At 57.0% G+C, this 25,693-nt stretch overlaps 1 protein-coding gene across 1 annotated transcript; it reads left to right on the top strand.

The window, feature by feature from the left end:
- Positions 1–3,926: 3,926 nt before the first annotated feature.
- On the top strand, positions 3,927–6,470 carry LIF (LIF interleukin 6 family cytokine). The gene is made up of 3 exons (XM_053994193.1): positions 3,927–3,945; positions 5,660–5,838; positions 5,980–6,470. The coding sequence occupies exons 1-3, from the start codon at positions 3,927–3,929 to the stop codon at positions 6,415–6,417; spliced, it is 636 nt and encodes a 211-aa protein (XP_053850168.1). The 3' UTR covers positions 6,418–6,470.
- Positions 6,471–25,693: the final 19,223 nt, after the last annotated feature.

Below are 25,693 nucleotides of genomic sequence, written 5' to 3'. Positions count from 1 at the left end.
TGACACATGGCATGGCACAAGCTGGGATGTGACCCATGGCATGGCACAGGGTGTGGCACTTCATAGTGTGGCCCATGGCACAGGACACAACTTGGCACATGATGGGATGTGGCACAGGATGTGGCACACGATACAGTGTGGCACAGGGCATGTGACATGACAGGCTGTGGTGTGCCACCACAGGGCCTGGCACTGCCAGGAATGTGCCATGCCATGGTATGGCACGGGCCACACCATGCCTCTTGCCACAGGTCACGGCCCTGTCTGGGCCATCACCATGGCCACGCTGAGTGCAGTGTCCTGCAGTCTGGCCAGGGCCACCATGGGGACCGGGCCACCCGCTGCCACCAGTCCCTCTGAGTCAAAAATCCTAAGACCTGGTCATGTGTCCCCGTGGAGTCACTCGTTCCTGTGGGTGCCGTGTGCCCGGCCGGAGCGCCCGGCTCTGCCACCGGCACCGCTGCCTGACTCAGTCCCGGCAGCGCCACCGGGACGGCCACCACGGCCAGCTGGAGATACTCCTGGTGGGACAATGTCACCATGAAGCAGCCTGGGCCAGCTCGGCGTGCTGTTGGTGACCGTGGAAGTGACTGTGACTGTGCCACCACCAAGCCACCCACTCAGCTCTGGAGAGGGCTGCGGAGGGGAGGGTGCAGGTACGTGACCCCCCGGGAGGGCTGGGGGACCCCACACACGGGGTGACACCAGCTGAGTGTCACTGAAGGGGTGGTGGCTTCTCTGGTGGCCCCAGGGGGACACCCAAGGGGCCCCAGTGCCCATTCGTGAGAAAAGCCTAGGGGTGACACCTGTGGGGTGACACCCGTGGGATGACACTGCTGGGGTGGCACTGGTGGGTTAACACCAGTGGGGTGGAAGGAGTGGGGTGGCATCAGTGAGGTGACATCAGTGGAACAGGGGTGAGGCAGCCCTGGCAGGGACCCATCATGAGTCGGAGGGGAATTCGGTGCCCTCCGTTATTCAGCTCTGGACTTCCCCGGGCCAGGAGCCCCTGCCTCTCTCAGCCCCTGCTCAGCCCCCCGGGAGGGCTCCCCGGACACCCCCGATCCCACCACAGCCCCGTCCCCACACCTGGGGGACACCCAGGGCTTTTGGTGACCCTGGAGTCTGGATGTCCCTGGAATCTGGGTGTCCCCCTGCACGGGCACACAGCGGGAGGGCGACCTGGAGGGGAGCCAGAGGGGGATCAGGATGGGGCGTGGGGGGCAGTTATGGGGTGGGGCAGTAATGGGGGCAGCTGGGGCACTTCTGAGAGGGGCTGGGAGGGGGGGACAACGATGGGATGGGGAAGGGCAGGAGGGGACAGCTGCTGGCTGGGGAGAGAAGAGGTCTGGGGTGGGGAAGGGGCAGGAGGCAGCTCCGGAGCAGGGATGGGATGGGTCAGTTCTGAGTTGGGATGGGGCGGCGAGGGCAATTATGGGATGGGGAGAGGCCAGTTCTGGGCTGGGGCAGCAGGGGGCAGCACGGGGACGGGGATGGGGACAGGGATGGGGACAGGGATGAGCAGGCATGGAACAGGGGTGAGAAGGGGGACAGCATAGGGACAGGGAAGAGGGAACAGCAGGGGGACAGGGATGCGGCAGAGAGGAGTCAAGGGGACAGGAAGGGGACAGGGACGGGGTAGGGGGTCTGCGATGGAGCTGAGGACAGTGATGGGCAGGGATGCTCACAGAGGGGACCACTCAGAGGGGCACAGAGGAGCAGCAGCACGGCAGCGGTGGCCTTGGAACACCCTGGGCTTGTCCTCTTGTCCCTGGGCAGGTCGGCGGTGGGGATGGAGGGGGCAGTGGGGACACTGGGGACACTGGGGACACTGGGGACACTGAGGACAGTGGGGATGGCTGCCCCCCGACCAACCTGCCCCAGCTCCTCCTGGGACCCCAAACCCCACAGGTCCCCGACCCTGAGTCTCTCCTGACAGGGCTGGCTCCCCCCGGCCCCGCTTCCCGCTCCCGCCTTGGGACACGCTGTGCCCCCGCCCCTGTCACCGTCTCCTCACGCTCCTGCAGCCCCATTCCTGCTGCCCATCTCCACCGGGCATCGGCACAGGGTCCGTGCGGGGATATTCCTGCTACCAAAGGGATTGGGGAAGGGGATATTCCTGGGTATCATCTCCCGCCCTGGTATCTTCCCGCCTGGCATCTCCCATCTCCCATTCTGCCATCTCCCTCTCCAGCCAGTATGGAATAGGAATTCGTTTTCCCACCGGAGCATCCCTCCCTGCAGAGGTCCAGCGTCTCCCGGCGGGTTTGTCGTTTTTCCTAAATAAAACCCATCCTTTAATCCTAACGCTTTTGCCCGAGGGGCTGAGCTGCAGATGGGGACACCAGTGCCACCTGATGATCCCACCATGACCAGGGGTTCCACACCCCTCAGGGGATGCCAAAGCCCAGCTCAGCTCCAGCCTAGACTCAGTCGCTCCTGGGAAATCCAAGAAAAGGACAAATCCATGTCAACCCCTACACACAACCCTCCTCCCCCCGCCACCCCCCCCCCCCACCAGGACGTTCCCTATGCTAATTATTAAGTGTTATTAATTCCTCAGCTAATTAAGTGCGTTAGGCCATCAGATGACCATCAATATGTGATGTGCTGCTCCCCATATCCCAAAAAGACTGGGATGAGGCTGCAGGGCGGGAGATGGAGCTCATCGTCCCCGCCCTCCACAGTCCCCAGCTCATCGCTGGTGTCCCATTAGGACCAGACTGGGCTAAACTGGGCTGGGGCATCAATGCCACCGGCAGACCAGGCTGGTCCTTGCATGGGGAAACTGAGGCACGCAGCAGCTACGGCCCGACCCCGCCAGCACAGAGGGGTCTTCGTGTCTCCCCTCACCGTGTCCCCCCACCAAAGGGAGGACAGCCGGGGTCGTGGTGGCTCTTGCGTCATCGTTCCTGGACTGTCACCGCCGGTTCACCTGCCGGAGCACAAACTTGCTAAACCTGATTAAAGCTTCAGTTCGGCCCCGGTGAGAAAAAAAACACAAAGAAGGATAAAAAAAAAATCAATTTAACCTGTTTTTCACCCAAATCGGGCAGCGAACAGCCCCGCAGTGTCCTGATCCCACGGGATCCCCACGAGACGGTAACCCAGCGCCCTCCTGTCTGCTCCAGCACCCTCTGCCCGCTCCAGGCAGGGGACAGACCCGCCGAGGGAAGGGTTAACCCTGGGGGGGCCGGTCCGGCCTCTCCCGCTGGGTGGGTTTGTCCTTTTTCCTGCAGAAAACCCACCCTTTGCTGATAATACTTTTGCCCAAAGGGATGAGCCAGCGGCGGGCTGGGGGACACCGCTGCCACCGCAGCCATCCCACCGTGACCGAGAGTGCGGCACCCCACCACCACTTCCTCGCGCCTCCCATCCCTCCAAGACCCCAAACAAACCCCAAACCAGACTTTTTTTTTACCTCCTTCATTTTATTGCCTGCTGCGGCAGCCAGCGGGGAAGCCTCGGCCCGAGGAGGGGGACCCGGGGGTGAAAGTGTTTGCGGCTCCTGAGTCACAGCACCGCGCGTTCTCCGCCGTGCCTCGACACCCCCGAACCCCACGTGCGGCCGCGCAGCTCCCTTGGGGAGCTTCAATTCATCCTCCCCAGCCCACCCACTTCCCCGAGCTCGCGCGTGAAACAAAAGACGACACTAAATTCAGTGTGACATCAACTTTTTAGAAATTTATTTCTAAGAAACATTCATGATTTCCAAACGCTTCGACTTCCTGATTTTTAGTCTCAATAGAACTAACGATAGCGAGTGATTATCCCTCATCCCGACCTCTCCTCCCCTCTTACAACATAGGCTGGCTGCCGGACCGGTATATAAACCCCGAGAAGTCCCCCAGTATGAACATGAATTTCTGAAAACTTCCTCTGCCAACACCAATCCCTATTAAGTCGCTCCCGGGACGCGGCTCACAATGAAGTTCGTGCCGGCAGGTAAAAAAAAAACAAAACAAACTGCTTTGGGGATACTATTTCCCCTTCTCCCCCTCCCCCTTTTTTCCTCCCCTTCCCCTCCTTTTGCCGGTGATGCTCGGGTGCAGGCGGGTCCCGGTTGGATGCCGCCGCTGGAGCCGGAGCGAGGGCTCCCGCCGCGCTGCGTCCCCCCGGGATGAGCATCTCTGGGAATTGGCAGCGGGAGCGGAGCGCGGCGCTGGCGCGGTGCAGCCAACATCTGGACACTTATATAACTGGAAATGCTTCCAAGGGAAAAAAAAAAAATCTCAAGGAGGGGGGATTTTTTTTTTCTTTTTTGTACTTTTAAATACTTCCCCCCCCCCCCTCCTGATTTTCCTCCTCCCGGGTCTCCCGATGCCTCAAGCCGCTGCCGTGCCGGGAGCGGTGGAAGGATGGGGAGGCTGCCAAGTGCAGGAAGGGGGTTGGAGGGAGCAGCCCCCACCCCAGAAGCCGTTCTGGGGGTCCCACGGGGCAGCACGCACCGGGGACTCCCCACCCACCCAGATCCCTGGCACACGTGGGGCAGAGCCTCTCCCTGCCCAGCTGTGAATGGGGGGACACAGCGAGAGGGGCTCGTGAGGGGTCGGGAATCTGCATCCCGTGTGGAACACCCAGGGCCGCGGGGACACGGGGGGCAAGGTCTCCCCGTCCCGTGCGGGAGGGGAGCGGCGGGTCAGGCATTGGAACACGCCCAGGTAAGTCCTCTCCCACCTGGGCAGGGTAAATAAATCGAGGCTTGGATTACCCGGCACCGGCGGCACGTCCGAGGCGCTGACAAGTGCGGGCAACTTCGGCACTCGTCACGGCCCGGGGATTTCGCCTGGCAGCACCCCCGCGGCGGGGCACGGGACCCCCGCCCTGACGGGACCCTGCTGCTGGCATCCAGGTCACGCAGCGGCGGGGACACCCTGGCCACCCTCCCCGAGGTTGCCCAGAGCAGTGGCGGCTCCAGAGGCAGTTGGCCTCTCCGAGCGGGGATGGATCCCGGTTTGGGGGAGTAGTCCCAGTGGATTGGGGCTTGCAGCGCCCCGCTCTCAGGAGGGGACGCAGGGGTGACCCAGCTGCCGGAGGCTCAAGGGTCCCCTTGTTCCGCGTCCAGGGATTTCCTGGCTGGAGTCTCTGGCAGCTGCATCGTCTCTCCCCAGGGCTCCTCGGCGCTGCGCCCACTTCTCAGATGGGGAAACTGAGGCAGGCGGTGGGGCCGGGGGCGGGAGGAAGGAGGGAGGGCACGCCGAGAGCAGGTTTCCTTGCGGGAGCCCCGCTGAGTCAGCCGGGCCGGGGTGGGGCCTTGCTCCCGAAGCGCCCGGACCAGGATAACGGAGGAAAAAGCGTCTTGCGCGGTTGATTAAACACGACAGGTCGCCACCGGGCCGGTTGCGAAATGTGGGAATGCTGCGGGGGCCCCCGCCGGGAAGGGAGGCGGGGGAGCGCCTGCCGGGGGGCAGGTGAGGGGGACGGCAGCGGGATGGGAGCTGCGGCACGGCCGGGACGGCGGAGTGGTGGGTCTGGGGATTCCAGCTGAGCTGGACGCACACCCAAGCGGGATGAGTCCTCGCTCCAGCTGGACACCCTCCCTTTGGGTGCCTGGAACTGGGGTCATCCCGGGTGGATGCCCTGCATCAGCGGCAACGCGATAGGCCACCACACCCTCGTCCCGGTCCCCGCCGTGACAGCAGCCTCTCTCCCCACACAGGCGTCATGCCGTTCGTGGCCCTGCTCCTGCTGCAGCGGCGGCCCGTGGCCGGCCGGGCGCTGCTGGTGACCGGCTCCGGCTGCCCCAGCCACGGCTTGTGCCGCTCCAACGTGCAGGAGCAGACCCGCAGGCAGGTGGCTGTGCTCAACGCCACCGCCCAGGAACTCTTCAGCCTCTATGTAAGTGGCGCTTGGGGACGGTCAGGGATCACGGCGGGGGTTGAGCCACAAGTGCATGAAGGGGGAGGGCTGGGGACACCGTGGGGACGGTGGCAGGGGAGGACACAGGGGACAAGGGGTGATGCTTGCCTCTCCTCCCAGCTGAAGTGCCAGGGAGAACCGTTCAGCAGCGAGAGTGACAAGCTCTGCAACCCCGCTGGCATCTTCTTCCCCGCTTTCCGCGTCAACCGGACGAGTGAGAGGAAGGAGGTGATGGTGGCCATGTACAAGCTCTTCGCCTTCCTCAACGCCTCGCTGGGCAACATCACGCGCGACCAGGAGGAGCTCAACCCCATGGCCAAGGAGCTCCTCGAGAGACTCCACAACACCACCAAGACCACCCGAGGCCTCATCTCCAACCTCACCTGCCTCCTCTGCAAGAACTACAACATCTTCCAGGTGGACGTCAGGTACGGGGACAGCTCCAAGGGCAAGAGCGCCTTCAAGAAGAAGCAGCAGGGCTGCCAGGTGCTCAGGAAGTACGTGCAGGTCATCGGCCAGGCAGCACGTGTCCTCCTACCTCATCTCAGCCCCTCATGAGCGCCCACCCCGGCTACGCTGCCTCTCTGCTGCTGGCTGGCCCCCACCACTGCCTCCCGAATTCCCGCCTTCCTATTTATTACCCGGACCCTGCGCCGGCCCCATCCACCCTCCGGTAATTTATTGCCCCTTGAGGGGCTGAACGTTGCGGCCCGGAGTGTCCCGGGCAGAGCAGAGCCAGCATCCAGCAGGACGAGGCAGTGCAACTCCGAGGAGCATGGGCTGGTCCCAGGATGTGCCTCAGCCATCCCCGGGCTCCCATGGGGTGCGGGGAGCTGTGGGGGCTGGAGGCAGGGCCAGACTCTGTCCCCCATGGATGGTGTCATCATGGAGAGCAAATGGACAGATGCCCTTGAGCACCAGCTGAAAGCTGTCACTTCCCTGGAAAAAGGATTATGAGGAAGGACACTGGGATGCAGTGGCTGGCAGGGATGTGAGGATGTTGGGACATGCTCCCCCTGCACATTTTAAGGCTGGACTCCCCTGCGAGGAGCCAAACTGAGGGTACTGGTGGCTGAGCTGGCTGGGGCTACTGTCTGGATCCCACCATCTGGGACAAGGCCACCTGTGTGGGACAGTCACCCCACTGTGGAGCATCATCCCCCCGCGCAGGCACGGTGGGGCACAGAATGTCCTCTCCTTTGGAAAAGTGCTTTTCCCATTGGAAGAGCTCTGAATGTACTAACGGCCAAGAGCTGGGCTTTGCACGGCTGCATGCAGCCCTGGTGTGGGGACGTGGGACACGGGGACATGGGGACATGGGACACAGGGACACGGGGACATCATAGGGATGTGGGACATGGGGACATGGGGATGTGGGGAGACAGGGACGGTCCCCAGGCCGGTGGCAGGTGGTGCTGGCTCGCTCCTGGTACTAGAGCGGGCTGTGAGGGTTATTTATTGACTCCGTGGAAAGCCCAGCGTGCACTGAGAGCTGACTTTTAATAATTTTATTGTTAATAATATTAATAATTATTAATAAGAATTGTGGTAATATATTTGTGGAATTCTATTTAAATATTTATTTTTTTATACTTCTTGCTCTACTTTTTTAAAATAAACCAATAGAAACAAGATTGTATTTGGCTGCTCTTCCTTGGGTGCCTTTTGTGCTCACCCTCAGAGACCTCTGCTCCCCCAAAGCACCCTCAGGGAAAAAAACCCTCAAGGCATTGCTGTGGATCGCATTCCCCTGTCACCTTGTTCCTGCCTCCCTTCCCAGTTGCTATGGGATAGCTGATTGGAAATATATTTTTCCAGGTGGGGGAAATGTTTAAATTGACTCACCAGCTGCTCAAAAGTGCTGGGACAATGTGGGACCATCATCGTGCAGGGACCATCATGGTGCAAGGATTGTCCTGGCACAGGGAGCATCTTGGTGTGGGTACCATGGCAGCATGGGGAGCATCATGGCATGGGCACCATCACGGTGAGGGGACCATCCCAGTGTGTGGAGCACCTCAGTGTGGGTAGCCCTGCTCTGGCAACCCTGGAAGTTCCTGGGGAAATGGAGAAAGGCTGGGAAGAGGCTGAGGGAACTGACTGAGCATGTGCGAGGTGGAGGGGACACACCAGATAAAATCAGAGCCGCTTCCCAGGCTGTGCTGGGAGAGCCTCAGCAGAGCTTTGCCGGGGCCAAGACCACCTAAGGCTGCACCAGTGGCCCGGTCCTCAGCGAGCGCCTCGCATGGGGCTGTATCGGTTAACAAGAGGCTGATTATACAGGAGACGTTGGAGCAGGATGATGAAATTTTCCTCCTCCTCCGGAGCCCTTGGGCCACTGGCCAAACCTCCCAGGCATGAGACAGCAAGCGGATGAGCTAAGATCCTGTGTGATCATCTCTCGTGTCTCAGAGGAGCCCCGACCTAAAGATCACCGCAGAAATTCAGAAGTTGCCCCTAAGCCCCTCTTCCTCTGCCCTGCAGGTTCGTGTTGCCCAGTTGTGACCAGCTCCTATGGGAGGTTTCATGGTGTGGGTTTGACCCCAGACTGACAATGCCTTGTGCCAGTGGCAGCCTCGTGCTGCACCAGTGGTGACAGCAGGGCCAGCAGTGCCCATTTCCAGCCTGGCCCTGCTGTCCCTTCATGGAAGGGGTGAATGCCAAAACAGAATGGGCTCCTCCATCTCACAGCTGAGGCACTCAGGGACATCCCTGGATGCCATGGTGTCTCCCAGTGCATGATGTGGCTTTCTTCCATCATCCAGCCTGCCACCAGGGAAGGGACCCTGGGTGTCCCCTGTGTCCCTGCCCTGGAGGATGTCCATTTTGGGGTTGCAGCCCATTTGTGGGGCCCCTTTTCCTGCCTGCACTGTGGGATACAATGCACTCAAAGCAATACAACCCCCCCAGAAACACAGGCATGGGGCGGGGCATCATCACCTTAGGACGGGCATTATGCCCCAGGGCCAGGTCCTGCAGCGCTTGTCACCATGGCACCCTGACGGCTGCCAGGGTCATCCTGATCCTGCAGCTGGGGACACACAGGTGTCCCCGTGGCTATTGTTACTATGGCATTATATGGCCAACTATGCTGGCAAGTCCAGGGCTGGACATCCAAACTTAGCCCTTCCTTGTGTCAACACCCACAGCTCATCCCCGCCAGGGATGTGGAAGGCGCCACGGGGTGCCACCAACCCGCCCCGGGCAGCTCGAGAGCTGTCAGGGCCCGGGGGCAGGGTCAGGCTCTGCGGGCCGGGAGCTGGGCTGAGGACGATGTCCTGCGCGGGAGCGAGGAGCTGTGCACATCTGGATTTCTCACGCTTGCGTTCAACATCCCTCCTCAACCAGATGGCAAAAATAAATAAATAGAATAAATCACAGCCTCCTGACATAAATCGGGAACTCACGCCCCGGCTCTGCCGTTTCATGAGTCTCCCTGGAAGACAGTCAAACCCAGGCGAGGACAATGGGTTCACTTCTCCCCTGTGTCGGGTCATTCCCAGTTAAGGCTCATTAGCAGCAGGCGGGGGATTAACTCTTCCTTCCCTGGAAATGCATGGACAAGCCCCTAAAATTCCCCAAATCCCTTCCCCTACCCTCCCCTGAGGTTTTGGAGTCGGGGCCGACGGTGGCCCCCGGCTCGTGCCATCGCCCCAGTGAGGCAGGACGCGCTGCTCTGCTCATCTCAGACTCGGGAGATATGGAAAGGGCTTTCAATTACCTCAGCCAGCGGCTGATCCCACCCAGCCGGCGCCCCGGGGAAGCGGGCCAGCCCCACGAGCCGGACCGGGAGCACCGCGAAAGAACCGGCGCTGCGGCTTCCCCAGCGGCACCGGCAGGACCCTGTCTGCGACTCCCGTTCGGCCCAAGGACCAGAGAAACTATGTTGGCTGGGACGAGAGCCAGGAGGGGCTCCGGGGAGCCATCCGTTGCGATGGGAGCGATGCTCGCGCCCCGATAACGGAGCGGCCTGACCACGGGCCCCGAGCGGCGGGTCAGCGCTGCCTTCGGGGAGCGGGATACGTGAGGAGCTGCTCCTGCCCGCGGTGAAGTCAGTGCCGCTGCCTGGGTGTGACTGACTGACCTCAGCCCTTGGCCCCGCGGCGTGGATCATGTGCTGCCTGACGCCGCGCGAACCCGGCCGGACGGGCCCTCGCTGCCCCGGGGCCACCGGCCAGACGGGACTTGCCGTCCGCGGGGGCAGGTGCGGGGCTGGGGCACCACCGGCTGCGCGTCCCTTCCGTGGGGTGACCCGCGCTGCATCCCCGGGACCGAGCCGGCGGGAGCATCCCAAGCAGGGCTGACCTCGCCGGCAGAGCCGGGGATGGCGGTCGGGTCGTTCCCTGAGAGATCCCAGGTGGAGCATCCCGCCTTCCCCCGTGCGCACCCAGGCTGGGGTCGGACCCACTGCTGCCCACGGCAGAACCCCTTCCCCATCCAGGGGTCCCCCCAAAGCTCGGCACTGGCCAGACGCGTTTGGCTGGTGACCATCTCCCCAGCAGTTCCCCAAGCCGGGTCCCCGAGGACGGGAACATCGCATCCCGAGGGCCGGCTGGAGGCTCCATCCCGGGCTGGCCGCCGGCCCGAGCACGCAAAGCAGAGCCGAGCCCATCTGAAACGCATTCGGGCACTGTTGCTGCAATAGCAGATGCTCCTGCGGGTCGCCGGCCACATCACAGCGCGCCGGAGCGGGAACCGCACGCTCACATGGGAAGAAACAGTTCTTGTCCCAAACGGCTCGAACTCCTAATTGGGGACCAACCGTGACAAATAAACAAGACAATGGGCTGGAGGCGAGACGAAAGCAACCTCTGTCGCAGGACGCGGCTCCGAGAGCCGCCCCCGTGCCCAGCAGGGGACTTGGCACAGGCCCGCAAGAGCCGGGGGGAGGGCAGGGGCCAGGATCCGGACCCCCTGGCAGAGCCACTCTCTGTGTGACACTGCTGGAGCTCGGGGCTGGCTCGGGAGCAGGATGACACATCCCCAGTGGTCCCTCGAGACCCTTGTCGGTAGCTTTGCTCAGCAAGTGTTTAGTCTCATTTGGAGCGGGGTCAACTCCAGCCCTGTGGAGCTGCTGGAGTGACCACTCCTTGCTGCGACCCAACTTGGGGCTGGCTGGGGACGCCCCGCATGGGGCTTAGGGACCCTTCTCCCTCGAGGAGGGGATGCTTTGGGCTGCCTTGGAGCGACGGGAGGGGCCAGCCCCGGGGATCTGATAGCGGGGTTATCTCGGCTCAGTTATCACCCTCCAACAGAGACCAGGGCACTTCCGCAGCCCCGGCTGCGCTTGGCACCGATGGAGGAGCCCGATAAAGTGCTCAGTGCCCTGGCCAGACCCTCAGCATGCAGAGCACCCGGTCATCAGTGTCCAAAAGGGAGTGAAGATCCTGGCTCTTCCACCCCTGCTCTGCTTGGGTCTCATGGGATGTGGAATCTGCCTTGAAGACTGAGCCCAAAGCCCAAAATTCAGCAGGACCTGTGAGGTTGAAGCTGTTTGAGAGACGTCTGCTTAACAAGGCATTTCAGATGGCCTGAATCTACATAATTCCTGGCCCTGAGGGGGAAATCAGGGCTCAAGGGAAAAATCTCACCTAAGGAAAGGGAATGCACTTTGTGAGGAGGCAGAGGGCTGGCAAGGGTGAAGAGATGGGAAGAAAAGTGTTTAGAAGCAAATCCCAAGCAGGATCCCAGAAAAGCAGGCAGGCAACACTGGGAGAGACCCACTAGTATGGCGAGGATGGTGGGGAAGAACCAGCCCTGGGACTAAGCAGGAGCTGTGGCAGGTCCCCAGGGTCCTTGGAGCCAGGGCTGCAGAGATGGCACATGCCACTGAAGTCCCCTGTACCCCTCCTGCTGCTCCAGCTGGTGGCCTCCGGCCCTGTAGGGCGCACGGGGTTGTCCCACGTTTGGCTGCACATCAGTGCAGCTCTGGGGGAAGATGAGCCCCTGCTCTCCCTTTTCCCACTAAAACTAATTCAGAGAGTCAGCAAAAAGAGTGGATATTCCTGGAGAAACAGAGGAAAGGGAAGCAGAGGTTCCTCTCGATATGAAGGGGAAAGGGACAACAGCCCTGGCTGAGACTGATGGGTCTGTCCCTGCTCTTTGCTCTCTCCACACTCGCTGACCCCAGGGCACAGCAGAACTTCCAGCCCAGTGGCACCACAGGGGAAGAGGGGGACACTCCTAGTTAAAAATTTCCCTGCTCAGGGCTTCACCCAACACCAACAGGACTCCTCTGCTGAGGACCCCCAGCCCATGCCTGCAGCAAGGCAGGGATTGAGCCCTGATGGGCACCTTGGGTGTCCCACCAAACTGGGCCACACCTCCCTCACCTGCCTGAGCTCACTATAAGGATGCCAAGCTTTCCCCCTGGCCTTCACTGCATCTGGGACAGGTTTTGGGGCCAGAAGAGTTGACATGTTAATTTATTACAGCAGAATGAAGTGCTACCTGGCCTGGGTCACGCTCCCCTCTTGTTTCCTAAGAAAACAAGGTGTGCGTGCAATCCCGCCGGGCGAGCGTGTGCGCGCCTGTGGCTGCCAACCAAATTTGACTAAGGGCCCGAGGCTCCAGAGATAGGAAGTTCCTACACGTCTTGTGAAGACAGGAGTGGGAGAGGAGCAAGGTCCAAAATGAGGCCCCACGGCAGCAGCATGAACCCAGCCCTTAAAAGCCACCAGAGATTCTCCTCTGCAGCTGGGCACTGTGAGGCACAATCTGCTCATAGAAAGATTTCTCCTTGCTTTTTTTCCCAGCCTGGCATTTCCCACATGGGCTCTGCTGTTGGGGCAGGAACGGCAGCCATGGGTGGGTGAAGTCTGTCTCTTCCTGGCAGCCCTGGTGAGATGCCTGCCAGGCTCTGGGATGGGGTTTTCCACACGGAAACTGTGGTCACCCCACCTTGATGTTGCCAAATTGCGCTGGCAAACACTCCACCTTGGTGCTGCTGTGTGTCAGCTGCTGTGGGGCAGCACTGGCTCTCTGAGGTGCTCATCACCGTGGGCTCACAGATCACCCTGCTACCTTTGGTCCCATCACCCCAGTACCACTGGTCACCATTATCCTGACACACTGGTCCACATCATCCCAGCAACCACCAGCACCAGTCCCCACCACCCCAGTACCATCAGTTCCCAGTGCCCCAACAAGACCAGTCCCCACCACTGTAGTACCACAGGTCCCCAGCACCACCAGTCTTCAGGGCACCAGGAGCTGCAGCCCCTCAGGATTTACCAATCCCTAGGACAAAATGAAAGGCTCTCTCCTTTCCTAACCCTGCTGTAATTCATATTAAAGTTTCCTTTGCCCCCTCCAACATGCCTGGCCAGAGGAGCCCAGTCTGGCTCTCGGTGCCGGCAGGGAGAGCTCCGCAGTCCCAGCCCCGGGTGCATCCACATCCTCGCATGCTCGCCTTGCAGCCAAGCCCGGGAGGAAACAAGCCCCAGCTGTGCCTCTTCACAGCTACTGTGACCGGGCTGTTCCCCCAGAAGGTCTCGGCCGAGCAGCAGGAGGGACCTGCCCCACCGTGCTGGAGCTGGGGCAGAACAAGCTGCACTCCGTGGATTGGAGGTGCAGGGTGCAATTGGCTCCCTGCTCCCCGTGTGGCAGCCCCGACCTGCCACACCAGGGCCTGTGGAAAGCCGGGATAAGACAGGTCCCATCCCGCGCTCTCGGGGCTGGTTCCACGCAGGGCTGTGTTTACATGTCCCCGTGCTGGCCCACATCTGTGTTTATGTGTGTGTTTCCGTAGGGGTGCGTGTGGCTCCGTGTGTGTGGCGAGGTTTCTGGGTGTGTATGGGTGTCTCTTCGCGTCGGGCTCTCAGTTAACCTCTTAGAAAACGAAAACAAGCCTGGAAGCCTGGCAGCTGTTCCTGAGCCCCGCTCCAGCGCCACTTCCAGACAGACGGTAACCACAGGTCTGATGACCGAGCACACACACGCTTCCCTTCGGGCCTTCTTAATTGCGCCGTCAGATATTCTGAAACAAAGGAAATTAAAGACTGAACTGATAGCAATAAATATGTCACGGGAGCAACGGGAGGCAGGCAGCTCCCTGGGCAGCTGGGAACTGGCAGCAGGGAGGGAGAACGGGATCGGGAGCTGCTGGAGCCGTGGGCAGGAGACCAGGCTTGGTCAGGGCTCTGCTGAAAGTTGGGTGGGCATTGGCAATGCCGCTGACCCCGGGAGAGGCCTGGGAACGCTCCAGCACAGACGGGCTGGATGGCCACGTTGGATTTCTCATGGAAACTTGTGTAGGTTCTTGCCAGGTCCCAGGATTTTTTTTTTCCCTTGTCTTTGCCCAGATTTTCTCTAAGCGGTTCCTCTGATTCCCTCCAGCTGCCTGCACGCGAGCACTGCAGCAAATGCCTGGAGAGAGGTGGGAGGAGGGATGCCACCCTCTCCCAGTGGGCACATGGCCGATCGAACCTGGCCAGAGGGGACTGCTGGCCACAAATCTGTTTGCCTGCAAAGGTGTCAGCACCAGTTTAGGGGCTGAGATGGATGGGGACCACCAAAATGGTGCTCGAGGATGGGATGGGAGAGCCCTGGGAAGCCGAGGTGGTGCAGGCAGGCTTCAGAGCAGGGATGAGCAGGCAGCAACTTTGGCAGCGGCTGGCAGAGCATGAGAACCACTCTTCCACCGGCTGCCAGCCCATGGGATGAGGTGATCACTTTGAGAAAGCCCTGACCTGGCATGGGAAACAGCCTGGCAGAGGGGCTGGAAAATCCCAGCACCTGCTGATCCTGAGAAGGTGGAGTGGGAGGTGCAGGGGATGTGGTGGAGCAGAGCAGAGAGTCTGCTGTCCGCCACTGGAGGGTGGGACAAGACACTCCAGGGCTTTGACCACAGTGAGAGACATTCAGGAGAGATCTTCCTGATTTTCCAGGATCGCTGCATGTGGAAGAGCTCCAGGAAGAGACAGGACAGGGACCAGACAGGCAGCTCACTCCCACACAGGAGCTGCTCACAGCAGCATCTCCAAGCTTCACTCCCCAGTTCCACAGACTTTCTCCCAACCTCAGCTTCCCAGCTGGCATGTGCAAGCAGCTCGGTTGAGAGAAGATGGAAGCAAGTGGCTTAGGCACGGCAGGATGAGGGGTTGAATTCAGGCAGCAGAAAGGCTTTGCTAATCCCCAGCCAGAAGGTTTTTGGCGTCCTCACAGCGGTGTCCAGCCTATTGTGGGAAAGCACTGAGCGCCTGTCCCAGCGCTGGAGGCAGTGTCACACGGCTCGCGGGAAGCACTGCGGAACCAAGGCACTTCTGGCTGAAAAACATCTTTCCATAACCACAGGGGAGGAGAGAGCCAGCTGGGCAGAAAATACAGGCAGGGCAGTTCCCTAGAAATGTCCAAACACTTCCAAAAAATAACCTAGGGTAGCAACTGTCCCCAGCCCCGTTTATATCTCCCAGAGCCCCTGGCTCTCCCAGCTCTGCTATTCCACTCTTCTGGCGCAATTCCTGCCAAGTTCCTCGGGCGCTGATCCAAAAGGCAGCTGGGTGTCCCTGCGGCACCCGCAGCCTTTTTGCTGATGGGCACTTTGCTGGGGCAGCTTCCCTTCCCGGGAGGCAGAGGGGAAGGAAGCGCGGCCGGCCGGGGCTGGCAGTGACCCGTGGCGCTGCCAGGACCTGTGGCTGCCACTTCCGCTGCTCGGAATTGCGAAGCCGCTGCCTCGGGGCGCTGCAGGCAGCTGGCAGGGAGGGACAGGCCAGGGCGCTCCATCCCAGCCTGAAATCCTGGCCGGTGGCCACCTGCTACTCCCGCCGGGATGTGTTGGGTGCCAAAGGCAGGCGCAGCCCCGCGGGGTGAGCTCGCAGCTCCCGATGCCGCGTGCTGGGAGAGAGCCAGACCTGCCCACCGGCTGGTGCTGGCACAGGGAACCTTCAGGTGCTCAGCCTGGTCTGGAGCCCAGAAATTTGGTCCAAATATGGGGCAGCCTGGAGGAGCAGGGCTGGATTGTGTGGAATCCTGCAGTTCGCTGGAGCTTGAGCACCTCTAAGTCCCATCTGCAGCTGCTGTAGGGGTCCATACTGGGACCAGTGGTATTTAGGATCTGCATTAGTTATGTAGAGGAAGGGATGGAGGGCACACTCAGCAGGTTTGCAGATGACACTGAGCTGAGGGTGCAATGACACACTCAAAGGGCAAGGCCATCCAGAGGGACCTGGGCAAGCTCAAGCAGTGGGTCCATGGGAATCTCATGTGGTTTAACAGGACCAAGTGCTGCTGCTGCACCTGGGTTGGGGCAACCCCTGGGATCAATTTAGGCTGGGGATGAAGGGATCAAGAGCAGCTCTGAGGAGAAGGACTTTGGGGTGCTGGTGGGTGAGGGCTGGTCATGCCCTGGCTGTGTGCACTGGGATCCAGACACCCCCCATGCCCTGGGCTGATCCCCCAGCATGGGCAGTGGGTGGGGGAAGGGGTGAATTCTGCCCCTCTGCCCCACTCAGGTGAGACCCCACCTGCAGAGCTGCCCTAACCCTGGGGGCCAGCACAGGAGGGACCTGGAGCTGCTGGAGCCAGTCCAGAGGAGGGCTGGAGCCACTCTCCTGTGAGGAAAGGATGAGAGAATTGGGATTGTTCATCCTGGAAAAGAGAAGGTTTTGGGGTGACCTAATTGTGGCCTTGCAGCTCCTAAATGGAACCAACAAGAAAGACTTTTACAAGGATGACAGGACACAGGGAATGGCTTCCCACTGCCAGAAGGCAGGGACAGACGGGATACTAGGGAGAAATTCTTCCCTGTGAGGGTGGGGAGGCCCTGGCACAGGGTGCCCAGAGCAGCTGTGGCTGCCCCTGGATCCCTGGATCTCTGGAAGTGTCCAAGGCCAGGTTGGACACTGGGGCTTGGAGCAGCCTGGGACAGTGGAAGGTGTCCCTGCCCAGGGCAGAGGGTAGAATGGGATGGGCTTTAATGTCCCTTTTAACCCAAAACATTCTGTGATTCTGTGAGAAGAGCAAAGGAGACTGTTTGATGCTACCCACCCTTGATGCAGGAGACGGCTGAGTCCCTGGATCTATGAGGATCCTTCCTGGCTGTGTGCCATACTGGGAAGAGAAAGGAGAGGGGCAAGGCAGCTTCTCTTTGAGTCTCAGTGGGAAAGCAGCAGGAATCAGAGCACCGTGGGCAAGGGAAAACCCAAGGTTCTCCCGCACCTTTGTTCATTCATGCCCACAGGTGAGACATCCCGACATTCCAGGGAAATCACTCCACTGGTCCCTGTCCCATCACAGAGCAGGATGCAACCCCACAGTCCCACGCAGCCTGGCTGTTCCTATATCCCCCTCCTTCTTCCCCAGGTGAGCCTCTGAGAAGGAACTTCCCACCAAGAACAGACTTGCCTTGCTCCCAGGGAAGGGAATCTGCACCCCTGCTTGGCTTAGGAATTCACTGTTACTCAGAAGGGATCCAGCTTTCTCCGTAAGCTCCTGCCTGGTGAGGGGCAGCTGCCGTGCCTGGCCTCCTCTTCCTCCCAGCCCACGCAGGTGGGGGAAGTGCCTGGCACAGAGTTCCTGCTTTCCTGAGCAAAGGAATGTTCTTTGGCTGTGGGAGTGGCAGCAGGAGAGCAGGTGGGCTCCCAGGAATGAAGTGTTTTTCCCTCCTGCCTTGGCTTGGAGGCCAGCACTGCCCTCGCTGTGTCCTGGAAGCAGAGGCTGGTGCCAAGGGGATTTTATCACCCTCCTTCACCTGTTGTCTTCTTCAGAAAATACCATAGATAATGCTCAAAAGCCAGTCGCCCAATTCAGTTTGGCTCCTGAGTGTCCTCACACAAATCCTTCTGAGATAGTTTTTCAGCAGAAAACCAAGTTTCAAAGGAACTGGAAATAGACAGCAAAACCACCTGAACATGACCTGTAACTCAGCCCCGCAGTGATTCCTATCTCATTCCATCTTTCCTCCACTGTCATACACCAAACCATCTTCTCTCACGTCTACCCCTTGAGCCTGCCCAAGGCTGGCTGTGCTCACCCAGGGAGTCCCTACACAGCTCCCAGGAATGCTGCACACACCACAGGATTCATGGGGATCAGTGCTAATCTCCAGACTCACTAAACCCAAAGAAAGTGACTCTTTGTTTCTCAAAAAATCTGCAGAAATACTGAAATCAGCAAAATCCCCATCCTTCCTGCACCAGTAAGCAATGGCTAAACATTATTCTAGATCAAAGGAAGATGGGAATGGCTGGATCAGACCTAAAGCAAATCCAGCCCATCTCTGCCTCCAGCAGTAACTCCCAACAGATGCTCCAGAGGAAGGTGCAAAGCCTCCTTTGTGCACAGACACAAAATACTGTGCCTGGGCAGGACTTCTGATCATCCCTCGCAAGGGCACAGGAGCAAGTCCAGAGGTTTTGCTGGCCAAGACCAGTGGGATGCAGGTGGGATCCACAGCAGCTCATTCAAAGACCAGTGTTAGGGGGGAGATGTCCCTCTGCAGATAACAGAGAGAGGGATGAAAGGCTTCCTTCAGTGATTCAAAAGGAGAGTCTGTCTCCACTCTGAATCACCCTGGGAAAGAGCTGATCTCTCTTCATCGACCAAATATGGAGTTTGAGGCCGTTGGCCTTCAGTCAGAGCTCTCAAACACCTGAAATTGGAGTGGGTGCACCAACAGAAAGGGTTTCAGCTACAGCAACATCTCTCCATATGTGCCCCTCTTTGATGCCTCCCTCAAATACCACGTGTCACCACTAAGGTGCAGATCACGGGAGAAAGTGAGATGGCCCCCAGCAGACTGCTGAATTTAGGGAAAATTAATTTCCCAAAGCCCTGCTTCACAAGGCTCTCCAGTAATAAAGGAAAGTTTTCCTAATAAAGGAAACTCCTCACAGAAATCTACACAACATCAGAAACGGCAGAGAAGCATCTGTCGAGAGCACCTTGAAGAACTGAGCTCTGTCAAATCACTCCTGGCTGGCAGAGTTGTGACCTCAGGAGAGTCACTTCCACTTTGAATTTCAGCTTCTCCCTCTTTATAGTGGGCATAAAGCTCATAGAATTGTAGAATAATTTGGGTTGGAAGGGACCTGAAAACTGATCCTGTTTCACCCCCTGCCATGGGCAGGGACACCTTCCACTAGCCCAGGCTGCTCCAAGCCCCATCCAACCTGGCCTTGGAGACTTCCAGGGATCCAGGGGCAGCCACAGCTGCTCTGGGCACCCTGTGCCAGGGCCTGCCCACCCTGCCAGGGAACAATTCCTTCCCAATCTCCCATCCATCCCTGCCCTCTGGCACTGGGAAGCCATTCCCTGTGTCCTATCCCTCCCTGCATGAGATGTTCAACCTCCTTTACAAAGCACCTTGTGACCTGCAGATGCAATAGGTGCTGATGGATTAATGGAATTACTAATGGAAAGCAGAGGAAATAGGAGCTGAAAACCCCAAGCCTGCCCATGGGCAGCCTTTCCTGCCACAGTGATGCACACGGGGCTGGTGGTGACAGCAGCAGAACCCCTGTGATGTAACACCTCCAAGGCCCCGGAGCTCCCGGCAGCTCCGTGCGATCCCATCCTGGCAGGTCTGAACAGGAGCCACGGTCCCTCACAGCGTCCTCAGCCTGGCACCACAAGTGATGAGGCGCTCGTGGAGTGGCTTCAAAGGTGCCCTGACATCAGCAAAGCCACAGCACGGCCGCAGATCTGGCCAGGCCCGCGTGCCCAGCTCCTCCTGGAGCGATTATCAAAGCACTTGAGTCACGGAGCCGCGCTGACCGTCACTGCCTTTGTCCGGCGTGGAAGGATGCCCAGGCGGACAGATCTGACTCTCACATCTCGCTCTCCTTCCCAACAGAGCTTCTTACACAGCACGCTCTGTTGCTGGGCTATAGGGAATTTTTGTCCTGGTTTTCTTGATGTGATCCTTTTCAGACAGAAAACCCTGACTCATGAAGCTGTGACGTTGAATGTGCTGCTGTGTAAGGCCTGACACAATGAGACACTTGGCACCCGCTTGCTCCCAGCCCGGCCAAGGGGAATATATGCATTTTTAAGAACTGAATATCCTAATTTTTTACTTTTAAGGAATAGGGAAGCCTTAGCAATGCTGTAGCAACGAGGGTCACCCAGTCAATGTCTCCCACTGGAGAGTTAAAAAAGCAAAATGAAAAAATAATGGTTTTCCCTTTTCTTTTGCAATCTGTGGCCAAATATGCTGCTGCTCTTCCGGAATGAGCAGCTGCCAATTCCAGAGGAGAAAAGCTCTTGTAGCCAAGTAGCTCAGCTCTTACATTCTCTCCAAGAGCCTGGGAAAAAGGAAAGTCGGCCAGCCAGTCGGCTAAATAATTTCTGGAAATAAGTAGGTAATGGCCCTCCAACACACCACTGCCATGGCAAGTTTACTTGCAGGCTGACGTCTTTTTTTAAAGCAGAAAATTGACACATCCATGTCAAGTCCTTAGATTTCCTTTACAGAAGCACCGTGAATTGATTGTGGGTCAGATTTCCAAGTCACCAAAAGCTTTAAAGCACACAAAGCTTTCCCAAATTAATACATGCAGCAAAGTATACTTGGATGAGCCCATCTGGCCTTAGCTAAAATGTACAGAAATACTGGGAGTTGCATTTATTTTTTTAGATATTCCTGCTCCAAGGCTTCCAGTTAAACTCTCTGCACAGCTCTTTGAAAATAGAACACAGTGTCAGTCAACTGGCCTGATTCCTTTTTTATTTCAGTGTAATTCCAGTGCTTCAGCAGGGAAACCAGGTAACAACCATCAGGAATGGGAAATATTTGATTGTACAGGCAACTCAGCTGTGCCTGCTTGCCAGCATCCCCCAGGTGCTGAAGCATGCGCTGATTTGCCATGGAATAACACCAAATTGTTTCTGGGGAGTTTTGGTGCTGTGCCACAGGCCCTGGGTCCTCTTGAGCTTGGTCAGTGTGGAGGTTTGTGCCAAAAAAAGAGGTCCTTGGGGTCCCTGCTCCATGGATAATTCCCTTTCCACCCTCATGAGCTGTTGGCAATGGGGGGAGCCAGGTCAGGGAAAGGTTCTGATTGAAAACTAACCCAACCCATGGGAAGTCGATCCAAGCTTTAGGAGAACACACAGGTTGTAACTACCTGTGCTGTCCTTTCCCAGCCCATTGCTTAGGGGACACAGCTGGGAATCACCAGAGCCCTGCTGATGTGTGATTGTGTGCTCCAGGAGGAATGAACAACAGCAAGTGACTGCCTTCAATGGATAAAATCCAGTCTTCAGTTAATGGCAGGGAAGATAGTGGGACTGGAAGATGGAGATTAACTTCCATGGTGAGACCCCACCTGCAGAGCTGCCTCCAGCTCAGGAGACCCAGTACAAAGAGAACATGGAGCTGCTGGAGAGAGTCCAGAGGAGGCCACAGAGATGCTCCAAGGGCTGGAGCCCCTCTGCTCTGGAGCCAGCCTGGGAGAGCTGGGGGTGCTCACCTGGAGAGGAGAAGGCTCCAGGGAGAGCTCAGAGCCCCTTGCAGGGCCTAAAGGGGCTCCAGGAGAGCTGGAGAGGGACTGGGGACAAGGGATGGAGGGACAGGACAGGTAATGGCTTCCCAGTGGCAGAGGGCAGGGATGGATGGGATATCGGGAAGGAATTGTTCCCTGTGAGGCTGGGAAGGCCCTGGCACAGGGTGCCCAGAGCAGCCGTGGCTGCCCCTGGATCCCTGGCAGTGCCCAAGGCGAGGTTGGGCAGGGCTTGGAGCAGCCTGGGATAGTGAAAATGTTCCTGCCCATGGCAGGGGGAGGAGTGAGGTGAGCTTTAAGGTCCTTTTCCATGAAAACCATTCTGTGATTCTGTGCCTGGAGAGCTGCAGCAGAGAACAGCTGGAGATGTGTGAGCAGAGTTCAGCATGTTTTTGCATGTAGGTTTTTGCATGTAGGCAGAACTCCTTCACTCTGGAATTATTGATCACTAATGGAGCTGCATCCTGCAACACTGTTTTAATAACACTGAGGAAGCACTTGGAAACACCAACAGATCAAACTCCTGTAACAAAGCTCTTGCAAGGGCTCCTGAGATGGCTCCTGCCCCAAAGGCCAGCACTCCCTATGTGGGGGAAGAGTGGAAGGGAGGGAGGGAGGGAAGGAGTCCTTCCCTAAACTGCTGAATGTCCCCACACTGCAGGGTCTCCTGCATCCCAGCACTGCTCCTCACCCACAGGCACGTGCAGCTTCGTTTTTCTGTCTAGAGTGAACTTTTAAGGAGAAGTATTGAGGGACAAAAAGCAACTGTCCCCCTGATTCTCCTACAAGGCCCTGACCCTGTGCTGAGCCTCGACCACCTGCTCGGGCTGACATTCACGAAGCTGAGGCTGGCAGAGGCTTGGGCACATTCTAGCCAACTCCAAATGCCAGTTTTGTTTTCTGGAGACACCATTTTCCTGTGTTTTACACAGTCTTACCCTCTGTTATTGAAAAAAAGGTCTGTGTGTGATTCAAGTCAATCTACTGCACAAAGGACTTGGTTTCCCATTATCAAGCCCAGACTTTCATCAGAGTAAACATCCCCTTGCTTCACATCCTGTAGAGAAACACAAGTAGCATGAACAGAATCTAGCATGACATGCTTGGAAAAGAAACCAGTACCTTGTATTTGCCTCCCACATCCCCTTTCTCCCTCTGGTGTTTGCCCAAAGTCCTCCAGGGCAGGGCTGGGTGCTTTTCTTACAAACAGCCCTGAACCTTCCTGAAGGATGTTAAATCATAGAATTGTGGAACGGTTTGGATGACAAGGGACCTTTAAGCCCATCTCATCCCACCCCCTGCCACAGGGACACCGTCCACTATCCCAGGGTGCTCCAAGCCCTGTGCAAGCTAGCCTTGGACACTTCCAGGGATGTGAGTGTTGAACTCACTGATCACAGCCAGGGTATTTGCATTCCTATTTTTCCAGTGTACAGTCAGCTCCCCAGCCAGGTATTCACACCATCAGCCAATCGATTCTGCCTTAGAACGGTGGGTCATTGATGCTCTGGGAAATGCCAAACAGGCCTGTCTGGCACACGGATACCCAGGGCAGCGTTTCCTATGGAAAACTGTGAGCCTTCGGAATCTCAGCCTCCACTTAAAGGAAAGATCTACTTGCCAACCAGACTTAAATTAGCCTTGGAAACTGATCCTGGAAAATGTGCCAGCTCAGATACAAATCCCTCTTACTTACCTCGTGATGACAACAAAAGCCTGGTGAAATTTTACTCATCCATTAACAGAAAAGACCTTGCCCGGTGACACACGTGGGTGGGATTCCAGCAGGGTGACATTGCTTTTGGCACGAGGGCCTTGGCCCCCAAGAATGGCAGCCCTGTGGCATGACAAATGCAGGCCACAGCCACATACCTTACCTGCTGACTCAAGGGGAAGAATGCAGAACCTACAAAAATTAAACTTCCAGCCAAAATCCTGAGATGGTTATCTCATAGAACAGCCCCTGGGGTAAAAGACTGGTGATTACAATTACACTCAGGAAAACACTGGTTGATTTCTAAACACCTTCAGAGCAAGTTATAGCCAAGACATTCCACTGGGGTCACTTCCTAAATTCACTGGAGGGAAAACATGAGCACTCAGCTCACTGGGACAGTGATTTTTGTTTCACCACCATGGATAGAGGCCCCTCCATGTTCCATTAAAATCAGTGGCAGAACTCTCCTGTTTTTAGCATGAACTTATCTTCGTTTCTCCTGCTCCTGGGTCATGTTTCGTTTCTCCTCCCTGCTGTCTCTCCAAAACCGAAACAGCAGCAGCAGCAGCGATCAGATCAGATGACTTCTTAGATCACACACAGCCATGGAAATCCCAAAAGAATCCTCTAGTTTCAGGTGAAAACCAAATGCTGATACCTGTCCACCCGCTTCCCGTACAGCCCCAGGGACTGGGGTTATTTTCCTGTCAAGGACAGAATATATAAGGCTGTGGTTGAGATGATGCATTTTCCATTTGACTTCAGTTTAACTTTCAGTTTGAAACCAAGACTGCTCTTCTTGTTAACCACTCTCTCAGAAAGAAGGAAGGATTTCCAGAAACCCCACTAACCTGGCTGTGGCTTAGCAGGTTGAGGATATCCCCACCACTGCGACGGAAGAGCCTGTGGTCGCAATAAATGAGAACAGGTTCCCCTTCTTCACTGGTTTTCTGAAAAACCCTGGGGAGCACTCGCTTTCCCCTTACAGAACATTCCTAATATTTGGGTTTTTTAAGCAGCTTTTAATCTTAATTGCTGTTGGGATCTTTGGGTGATCAAAGGGAGGATGGCTGTGATTCTTTGTATTACTCACTGCTGCATTAGCACCGGGATCACATATTCATTTATTTTGGTTGAGGAGGTAACAGTCTCCTTTCACTGCATGCACACAATTACTGTAAGCATGCAGGGGACTTGCCAAATGATGCATGAGGGGAGGAGGAGAATCTTTGAAGAAAATTGTTCAAACGTAATTTAGTTCACTAATTGGCAAGGGACCGTTACTAACGAATTGCTTCTGTTTTATGTCAGTAGTGAATCAGGTTGATGATGTGTAACATACATTAAGTCAGTTAATGAGAATTAACTAGAAATGCGACCGAAACACAAGAAAAAGGGTTTTTCACCTTTAACTAGCCAAGCAGAATCACCAATAAATAAAAGGATATGTGTAAGTGGCTTACACATAAGTGGATTCCAATCTGCAGTGGAAAGACTTCTTAGAATCTTGCTGGTAACCACAACTTAAAGGAGTGAGATCACCTTGCTGGAGCAGCCATAATCACAGCCATGCTTCACTCTCACCCCTGTGTGTGACCCAGCAGCACGACATGGCTTTGGGTGCAGTCAGGGCTGCAGGAATGTGGCCCTCAGAGCCTAGCAGTGCCAGGGCAGAGCTGTGAGGTGACAGCAGGCCCACGTGCAGAACCTGGCTCACTCGTGGATGTGCAGCCCTGAGAGCAAACACTGTTACAAAACCCAGGCAGAAGGAAAGTTTCTGGCTGGCTTTGGCATGTGAACAACTGGCTTATTAAGCCACAGGTGCAAAAATGAGAACATGGAGTGAAAGTGAGGAAAAAATTGAGAATTCCAGTACTCTGCAGGTTTTGTGAAATAGGTATCAGGCCATGGAACCTGCCAGACACTGTGGGGGCTCAAGGACAGGCAGGGGTCTGTTTGCTGTGGGCCAAGGGGGGACAACTGCGGAACTGGCTTTAGGACTGCAATCCAACACTCCACTACCCGGAGACGGAGGGTGGCAGAACATCTCAGGGGGCTCAATCTGGGCATTATCTCTGCTCAGTCAGGCAGGTCCAGCCTGAATTTCAACTCAGGCTTTTCAACTTTCTGGACAAGCAGAGTTAAAACAGAAGGGAGATGCATCAATCCCATCTCCTGGCAGCTTTAGGCAAGGAAAAATCACTGTTCCAGCAGGAAGGGAGGGCCCTGATGTCTGCAGCCAACCTTGGACACTGCCACAGCAGATGACAGCTCCAGACTGTAAGGATCAGATACTTGTCATGTGTTGCTCTCCTTACCTGTATTTGCAGCCACCAGGTACCTTTCTTACAGCTGGTTCTAAACTGGGTGTATTGCAACACAATTTATATCACACAACTACTGAGCCCCTCGGCACACGGTGGGGTGTTGATTTAGAAATAAGCTGATAATACAGTCATGGCAACACTACTTGCAGAGTCAGAAGAAAAACCTAAATATCCAGCACCAGCAGAAAATGTGAACAGATTAGTTTATCTCTGCACTCAATAGAGATAAGATCCCTTCTTTGAAAAAAAAAAAATCTAAGCTCCAGGAAACAGCAGAAAGGATGAAGTTAAGCACAATGTGGTGGATCATGAGACAGGCTGCCTGCTGGCATTGATACCTCAGAGTTCACCTG

Source organism: Vidua macroura, chromosome 18 (assembly GCF_024509145.1).
Source record: "Vidua macroura isolate BioBank_ID:100142 chromosome 18, ASM2450914v1, whole genome shotgun sequence".
NCBI lineage: Eukaryota > Metazoa > Chordata > Aves > Passeriformes > Viduidae > Vidua > Vidua macroura.
Note: the sequence above shows the minus strand (reverse complement) of the source record. Positions and strands in the feature narration are given on the sequence as shown.

Bases quoted from the DNA above. Each gene is read 5' to 3' on its own strand.
- LIF (XM_053994193.1), top strand. The intron at 5,839-5,979 runs GTAAGTGGCGCT...CTCTCCTCCCAG, and splicing joins AGGAACTCTTCAGCCTCTAT to CTGAAGTGCCAGGGAGAACC.